The sequence below is a fragment of the Cryptomeria japonica genome, chromosome 10, assembly GCF_030272615.1.
Source record: "Cryptomeria japonica chromosome 10, Sugi_1.0, whole genome shotgun sequence".
NCBI classification, from domain to species: Eukaryota; Viridiplantae; Streptophyta; class Pinopsida; order Cupressales; family Cupressaceae; genus Cryptomeria; species Cryptomeria japonica.
The window spans coordinates 694372832-694382491 of NC_081414.1; the positions used below are offsets into that span (position 1 = coordinate 694372832).

The following is a 9660-nucleotide window of genomic DNA, read 5'->3' on the forward strand; positions in this document are numbered from 1 at the left end:
GTTCATCAATGATGGTTTGAATGGGTATTTGAATACCTTAGGTTGCTGTCGGATTGTTTTATGTCTTTCCTCTGCATCAGCATGGATTAATAAGTAGACTCATTTAATAGTCTGCAACTATCTATTGTTGTTCTGAATGTTTTGGTAGTGCCTAGCTTGCTGGTATGTTTAGAACAGCATAGTCTTTTGTGATATCTTGATTAAGATATCACCTTGGTTTCAGTTGTTACATGTTTTGTGTCATTTGAGAGACTCTGTTGCCCAAACTGGATATAGGCACTGGTTTGGACTTGTTTTTTTTCTCTCACAGTCCTCAACACACTCAAAATCCATTAAATCAAACATCTTTGAGCTCTAGTAGCTTAGTATGTTTTGTTGACATCTCTAAGTATGCATGACAACACAAGGGGTTATCATAAAATGCATTCTTAGATGCTTGTATGGCAGCCTATATGTTTGTAAGATGCTTGTCCTTATACGTGCCCAAACTAGCACATAAGTATATTGTGACACCAGTATTGGGATACATTGTGCACCGAGTATAGTTTGCATTAAGGTCTCCAATTTGTCTATCATCAACCCAACATCTTAGGGAAACCCCCTTGGTCTTGTAGAGCCAGAAATGAAGAAGGCCTTACCCACCTTAGTCATTGGTCCTTAGTTGCCCAACCTGAAGATAGGTTTGTGGTAATCTTCTCAAGTTTGACACTCTTGGCACTTAGAGATTACTAGTCCTTCGGGATTTGGGACCTATGGCTTAGACCACTAATAGAAGGAATGGAGCGAGTGGTTACGAGAAGCACAAGGGAGAAAAAATGGCAAACTAAGATAGAATAGTGGAACTAGAAGAGTTGCTAATAAATCTTTAAGCAAGAATGGTAGAAATGGAGAATGTACAATAGAGATAGATGGACGCAAAATTTTGTGACAATAAAGCACTAGGGTTACCAATGGGAAAAGGTAATGAAAATCCAGTGGACAGGAGATTGATGAGGGCCATCTCTAGACTGCGTAGTGATCCACAAGTAGATATTCCAAGTTACATGGGAAACTTGTGCCTAAATTAGTTGTTGGATTGGGTTACAAAGTTGGAGGAGTGCTTTGAGTATGAGGTGGTCAAGGACCTAAGAAAGGTAAGATTTTGCATGTATCAAGTTGAAGGGAAACACATATTTATGGAGGGATCACAACCATAGAGAGAGGGAACACAGGAGGAAATGATCCACACATGGAGGAGGATGGTTACCATGTTGAAGCAAAGTTGCTACTAGTGGACTATGAGATGATCTTATTTAGGGAACTATAGAGCCTAAGACAAAAGGAGATAAGTGTTTAGAGCTACACAGAGGAGTTTTACCACTTAACTATTGGGTAGGACACATAGAAGAAGGTGCATAATAGATTGGAAAGTATGTGAATGGGTTGCAGCTTAGTATTCAGGATGATTTGAAGATGGTGATGCGCAATATTGTGGAGGAGGCTAACCAATGCACATTAAAGATTCAAGAAAGCATATGGAGAAGGCAAGGAAGTAGTGTCCTGACTAGAGGAAATTTTGCATGCACGAGAGGAAGTAATGTGCAGAGTGATAGGGAGAAGTCAGCATAGATGCACATGAGCGATGCAAGCACTTCAAGAGGAAGTGGAAGTGCATTGTGTGGGAAAGAATTTTCTCGTCAATGAGGGTGAGGACAAGGAAAAAGATTCCCAAAAGAACGATTTTGATGTAAAGATATGAGACATCAAGAATTTGAACACAAATAGGCACAATGGAAAAGCGTAGTGCAAAGGGCTGAAGTAAGCAATCGTGTGGTTGAAGGAAGTTTGGAGGGTAGTGCATTAGTCATTGGTGCAGAGAGGCCCAAATGAGAAGTGCTAGTTTTGTGACATGTCTTGTTGAAATCAACAAGGGAGAGGAGAAGAACATCAACATAGAGGAAATATTTCTTTAGGACCATGTGTAAGTTGAGAGGTAAGTGCTGCAAAATGATAATAAATTGTGGTAGTATAGACAATCTTGTTTCAATTGATTTGGTGGAAAAGTTGGGGTTGAGGAGGGAAGTGCACTCTAATCCTTACAAGTTGTCATGGCTATTGAAAGGGTACAAGATGTTAGTGAATGAGCAATGTAAGGTGAAGTCAAGATCATAACATACAAATGTGAAGTCACTTGTGACATCATACCAATGGAATTTTGTTACATCCTATTAGGCAACCATGACAATATGATGAGAGGACATGACGTAATAGATTAGAAAGAATTTACACCCTATAAAGGTGATAACAGGTACAAACTAGTGCCACTCAAGGACTAGGGAACAAAGGTAGAAGGGAGCCCAACAGTGCTGCTAGTATTAAGGAAGCAATTCTTGAAGTGAAGACAGAATGAGTGTATGGTGCTAATGTTGAGGTGCACACGCAATGATGATAATATAGGACAAATGAATATAAAAATGAACATTGAGAGCACAAAGGAGAATTGAAGGAGGTAAAGGAGTTATTGGAAGAGTATAAGAATGATATGTTGAGCGAGATGATAGGTGGTTTACCACTTATGCAACATAAGTTGTGCCATATACTTGATATTAGGATCAAGCCATCCAAATAAGGCATCTTATAGGATGATGTGCCAAGTGAGTGAGGAGATAAGAAGACAAGTGGAGGGGTTACTTGAAAAGGGACTAGTTAGAGAGTGTTTGAGCCTATGCATAGTACCTACCATGTTAGCATTGAAGGATGGAAAGTGGAGAAAGTGCATCAACAAAAGAGTGATAGACAAGATATCCATCAAATATTGTTTTACATTACCACATATGGATGACTAGATGGACAACCTTAGTGGAGTAAAATATTTCACCAAGATAGATTTGAAGAGTGGCTATCGCTATATTAGAATCAAGGCAATGAATGAAAGATGAACACTAAAATCAAAAACAGGTTGTAGAAGTGGCTGGTTATGCCCTTTGAATTGAAAAACATATTAAGAACCTTCACGAGGCTAAAGAACAAGGCACTCAACTCATCTCTTATTTGGATGATATCTTTCTTTTTTAGTAAGATCTAGGAAGAGCACCTTATGCACATAAGATAGGTGTCTCAAAAGTTGTGTGAAGAGAAATGGCAAAGAGTTTTATGCAGTAGTGCAAGTATTGAGAAAATGGAGGGACTGTCTACTACCTGATGAGTTCATACAATATACGAACCATTAAGCATTGCAAATTATCAACAACTAGCATAAGTTAAATTAGAGACACATGAAGCGGATCAAGTACCTGCAGAGTTACACATTTTATACTCAAGAACAGTAGTAAGTCAAACAAAGTACTAGATGTGCTAGGTTAGAGATGCACTTTGTCGAGAGAAGTGTGCATGAGGGTGGTCAAAGATATTCACACTGTAGGAAAAATTATGTGCAGGATGAGGATTTTCAAGAGGCATGAAAGGTGGAAGTTGGGTTACAACAAATGAATCAGGTAAAGTGGACAAATAAGAGTTGTAGGATGGATTGCTGTTGAGGGGTATGTAGATGTGCATACCAAAGGGTCCATGCATGAAAACCTCACGAGGATAAATCATAGTGGAGGATTACATGGTCACTTAGACCTAGACAAGATCACGGACAAATGTCAAAAAGTTTGTGTAACAATGCAAGGTTTGTCAACTAGTGAAAGGAAGAAGCTAGAATGCAGAACTATACTAGTAATTGTTGGTATGAAGAAGCCATGGGAACACCTAAGAATGAACTTTGTTCTTGTACTACCAAGAATATGTAGCAGCCATGACTTGATTTTTGTAGTGCAATAAACAAGGCACTAGGCTTCAATTTGGCTCAGCTTGCCATCCATAGATGGATGGACAAATAGAGGTGGTCAACAAGAGCCTTGGGTACTTGATAAGGTGTTTTGTAGGGGAGAAGTTGTAATGTCCTATTTTGAATAAATTCATTTCTTCGGACCAAAAGCCCATTTCCTATTTTTGGTGGGTTAACCTTGATTCCAACAAGCTTTGACGTCATCTATATTTTGACTCTACTTTCCAATCCAAGGTGGTTCTTCTTTTCATAAGAACTTTGGCTAGGAAAGATTAGGTGTGGGTTAGACAATTGATTGTTTATTTGTAGACGATCTTCCTTATACTACTTTGTCCCTTTATTTCACTGGAACAATGAAAGGATTTATTCCTTATTCATATTTTGTAAAGTTCGTAACATTTCTGATAAGGATTCTTGAAATGTCTTCATTTTTCTATCTTTGATACCTTTTTGTCATTGAAATGTGGGTGCTATTATCTACATCAAAATGTTAGGTTCCCTGTAGGCTAGCAAGTTCATGACTTAGAATTGGTGTTTCTTGACAAGGCATGTGCCAGGAATTTGCCACTTTTTGGTCACTAGGTTCACGTTGGGGCAAGGTGAGAGCATACGGTGAACAAGTGTCAGTGGACCACTTCCTTATGAATTAGCAAGCCAATTAATGTATCTTTGCTAATCAAAGAACTATTTCAATGATTTAATATTATTGGATTGATGACACCATTCAAACCTTATTCCAAATTGTATTACACAATGGAGTTAAATCACATCAATACAGAACAAATAAGAATCAACTCAGATGGAGCTAATCAATCAAACATGCTATTCACACATTTTAACAAGAACTATATGCTACTGGTAGAGCTTGTTATAATGAATTTATGGAATCTGGAAACTACATTTTTAATAATAATCTTATTTCCTGCTGTACAGAATGATTAAATGGAAAATATAAACATTAAATGCAACAACAAATGGGATTAATCTGAGGCCCTACAACTACTAGAAACTGCAAAATATGATAACAGTCCTTGCACTTGTTGTATAGTACAACTAAATAATGAAATTAATATTGTTGACTGTAGGATGACTAGTTGATGTTATATGGCTGATTGAACTACCAGAAATCTCTAGTGTGTATGGCTTGACAGAGATGGCTCAATTTGCCTGGTAGCTATAAGCTCTGGGTATAGTCATAATGTTGTAGGCAATCGACAACATATATATCATCAGCTAATCTGACTTGCTGGACTATACCTGAGTCCCTGGTACAATGGCATCTAGTTCTGCAAATGGTCTAGCCAATTGTTTGGCCGCTCTATTTGTTCCATAACCAGTATGGCCTTTTTGGGGAAGAATGACACTAATAGAAAGATGCACAGTAATCTTCAACAATGGATAAATATTTTTGGTATGGCTAGCATAAGTGACAACAACTGAACAAAGTATGAAATAAATAACATGCAAACACAACTGAGATTCGAACCAGCAGCACTTGATTTATATTGCATTGAAAATATGGGCAATGCACAAATACAATCTGATATCAAATCTTCTACACAAATATTAGAAGGAAATTTCAAATAATGTTTTTCTATCTTAAAAATAGTTATTATTAATAATAAAAATCTATTAGTATTAAAATATTTATAGTTATATATTTTAATTAATTTTTAATATTAATGATATGTATTTATATTAATTGTTAGTTCATGCATTTACCTTCTTACCCTAGGTTTGACATTCAAGTTACATCTTTTCAATTACATTTTCAACTCAAACAAAAGGGGAATATGACTCCAATCAGCATTCAATCCTCTTCTTGATGGAATTGAGGTTGGATCTATTGAGTTCATCCCCCTTTTAATGTAATGCACGTGAAATTTAGGTCATTTCCTAGTTTACAAAGCATAACTTGTGAAACCCTAATTTTCCATCTATTATATACATGTATATTCTTAGTTTTAGGCTGTAGATATGTATATATTTATGATTTTTATATTTTTTTCTACTGCCAAATCCATGAATCCAACACCCAAATTTTTTTCTGGTTGAATTCACAAATCAAACCAGAACCAATACTTGGTTTAGTAACTTAGATGGTTTCGACTAAGGATCAGTGTTTGTGTTTATGATCCTTTCGTTAGGATATTGTAACTGTAACATATGGCTCAGATTTGTCTTAGTTTGTTCAACTTCAAACATTAATTCTGATAAGTCATCATAGAGGCATGTCGTGTATTTTTGTTTCTTGTCAAATTGCTCAGATTGGGTATTCAAATTTGTCAACATTGATTAAATTATGGCAGTTGTCTTTTTATTTAAGATATTATTTTTCCTCAAGAAATATCTTTCAATGAAATAGAACAATATATTCCTGTAATAAATCTAGTGATGAATTAGAAAATGATTTTTCACGGGTCTTACTTTTCTATCAGGTAAGGCATACTGGGGGAATCCCAAGTTCATTTATCTTATGAATGTACACTGGAGCAGTTACCAGTATCACCATACCTGTGTTTGATTCAATAGAAATCTGAATTTGTAGAGCTGAAAGAAACATTTTATGGAAATTCATGTCATTGCATGTTAGATTGACTCTAAACTTTAATGAACAGTTGTGGAAAATCTCCAAAAGAGGTATCAGCATGACTCCTACTTAAATTATGGCAGATCCAAAATTAACAAATGTGAGGGTTAATTATTTGAATAGCAGGGATGATATAATTGAGCCCAAATAAAAAAGTAAAGATGGTAAAAATGGAAAACTACTACACCGCAACTTGCTTCCCCCATTGAATCATACAAAAATAGCATTCCCTGAATAGAAGTTGCATGTTTAAAATATAAATAAGACAATATTTGTATGAATAGAATAAAAAGAAAACTGCCTCTGAAATCTCCTGAGAATGGCTAATTTCCATCTTTTCTTACTTTTATAAGTTTGTTACTAATGCATGTTCACTTGGTAATCTGAAAGACTGAAAGTCTATATGCAGGAATTCTATACATATGTAACATTTTTGCAATCAATGTACCTCCATAAATGGAGCATGCATGCTTAAAGGACGGTGTTTTTTAATTGATTCCAGAATTGACACATTAATCAGATTTTAAAATTGTTTCTTGTCAATTTTGTGTCAAGGTTAATGGCATTTATTCATATGGTCAGATATTACACTTATATTTGATATTTCTCCTTCCTCCTTAGGCATCCCTCTTCTCAATGTATTCATGATGACGTGATTTCAGATGTTCCTACTCAAATCTAATTTTATGAAAAGAACAAATCTGGTTAGATAACGCAAATATCCTGTGTTGATAATTAAGCCATACAAAAATTGAAGCTTCATGTCATATTTACATGATATTTTTCTCTTTTTGACATTCTAAATCAGAATCTACTCTCTACTTGGTTCAAGTTTTAATTTTCATATTTACATGTAATGTATGAAAATTTGTAGGTCAGATGAGGATTCTCAAGGGGAGGAGCTGTTCCATCCATATTCAATGTTCTATCCACTGGTGAGATATTTTGACAGAGGATATAATAAGCCTAATTTTTTTATTGAATTTCAAGTTCATATATATTCAATTGCATATATATGTACACTACACCTGTAAAATTCAAGCATGCCACAACCAACATCTATATGTAACTTAAATCTCAACTACTACATCATAAAGACTTCTATGCTTCTTTTCTGTCTCACTCAATTGAAGATTGTTAAGTGCATTACAGGAAAGCTGTATCAAATATAGCATAGAACAAAATACAAGGAATATTTTAAAGGAGCATGATAACACTGTATTAGGTTCAGAAGCCAATCACTAGCAGATGGAGAGGGAACCTGAGAGGGAAACTATTTTTGTATGGACTATACGTAGACAATCAACATTTGTTACACTTGTCATAGTTAAAACATTGGAGTATATGTCAATAACAAGGTGTTCACTTATGTACATAGTTAATAGTTTGGGATTAGTTTTGTACTTTGTTGCATATGGGTGGTAGCTTCAAAGTTCAAACTAACACTTTCATGGTCTAGTCCTATGTGAGCATTTGTGTTTATCATAGACATTGCAAATCTTTGAATTCCTTTTCTTTCTTGGAGGCAGTGAATGCAAATCTAGATTATGGAAAAATGAAAATTCAAGATGGGAATGTCATGGATAGGGTCCATCCCATAAGATTTTGTTTTTGGCAAATATAATGTGTAGATAGCTATTATTCTGATGTTTCAGGGGTCATTCATTTATCATCATCTATGATATATATGCGCTGGACATTATGAATACTCAGTTTTTGTATATTTCCTAAGGACAAGATTGTAATTTTACTAATGTAGTCGACACCATATTTTGTGACAAAGAGTTAATAATCTCAAAGTATTTGATTCTACAGCAGGCTATGACAACTGCAGCTTCAGTGTCAGCAAGAGCTGTTTCAGCAGCAGGAAAATCATCAAGGAAGAGATCCCATGCTCTGATCCTCAGTAAGCCCCCTGTATCACATATGGCACAGTATTTTCCATCTGTTTCTGAAAATTCCATGGCATCAGCACAATTTAGTCCGATGACATTTCATCATACTTTGACTGCTTCGGGAGCTACTCTTCCTCTAACATCTCCACTTATTCAAGCTGCATCAGCTTCTACTACTACAGGTATAATAACAACCATTGCTGCTGGGACAGGACCTTTGTCTTCCATGCCTCGACCATTTTCAATGTTTCCTCCATATGTTACTCAACGTCCATCTGGTAGCTATTTGCCAATGCCAGCATGGCATCATGCAAACTCCTATCTTCCCAATCATTATCGATCCTCTCCATTTGGATACCATGCATTTCAACCTTCCTCGCACTATTTGTCTCATCCCTCACAACCATATTATAGTAGACATATTATTCCTTCCTCGGCTTCCAATGCAAATACCGGAATGGGAAAGAAAAGTGATGATTTAGATGAACTAGAGAGTGACACAGAAAGCAGCTCAAGTGAAGCAGATGAGAAAAGTAATATATCAAACAGTTTTGGGACTAAGGATTTATAAAGCAATGAGATATTGCATGTAATTTTTAGTTCTTCAGAAAATATGAATCTCAAAAGAAAAAATGAATCACAATTTGATACAAAGCATTTTGAGAAAGTAAAGAGAATTGAAATAAATAAAACAGATATGGGATTAAATATTTATAGAAAAGTGAGATCCAAAATGCGATTTTGGGTATATTTTCAGAAAAGAGGGTGAATTGGATGAATCACAAAATGAAGAGAAAGCAGCTCAAGCAAATCAGATAAGAAAAGCAACAAATCTAACAGTTCTGACTAAGGATTAGAGAGAACTCAGGATTTTACATGTAATTTTTGGGTTCTTCTTCAGCTTCTTAATTGTGAACAGAATGGTTATCCCCTCCATGATGAATGGTGGAATATTACATTTGATGGAAGGTTAACAATCATTTTAATTTTGCATCTCATATATGTTTTTCCTTTGTCTTTATGCTTCTTTTATTTACTATATCTGAGTTAGTATTCACTTGACCCTGTTTATCAGTTATAAGTTATAGTGAGAAATCCTTGCCTTTATCTGTAAATTTGGTAACTGTCGATTGCTATGGTTGGTCTGGACTTTTAAAAAGGTCTCTGAAAAACATTTTGTTCAATTCCAGTCTTCCACCATGCTACTTGCTTCCAAATTTTGCCTATTAATATTGATGTTCTTTGGTTTGACAGTTGTCCCTTACACAAAATTATTAATTTCCCTTTTCCTCTTATTTAGAGACCGAACTTGTGAAGCTTCTGTCAAGATTCAATACCATAGTTATAAGCGGACTCATATCCTG

General features: G+C 35.5%; 1 protein-coding gene across 2 annotated transcripts in view; it reads left to right on the forward strand.

The window, feature by feature from the left end:
• Nucleotides 1-9317, forward strand: part of LOC131076582 (uncharacterized) — a 136323-nt gene extending 127006 nt beyond the window's left edge. The window contains exons 5-6 of one of the 2 annotated variants that reach the window (XM_058013838.2): nt 7276-7336; nt 8220-9317. In XM_058013838.2, coding sequence (XP_057869821.2) covers nt 7276-7336; nt 8220-8867 — 709 coding nt within the window. In that variant the 3' untranslated portion in view covers nt 8868-9317. Of the gene's footprint in view, nt 1-7275; nt 7337-8216 lie in introns of both variants that reach the window. The other variant, XM_058013837.2, reaches the window with a different exon arrangement.
• Nucleotides 9318-9660: the final 343 nt, after the last annotated feature.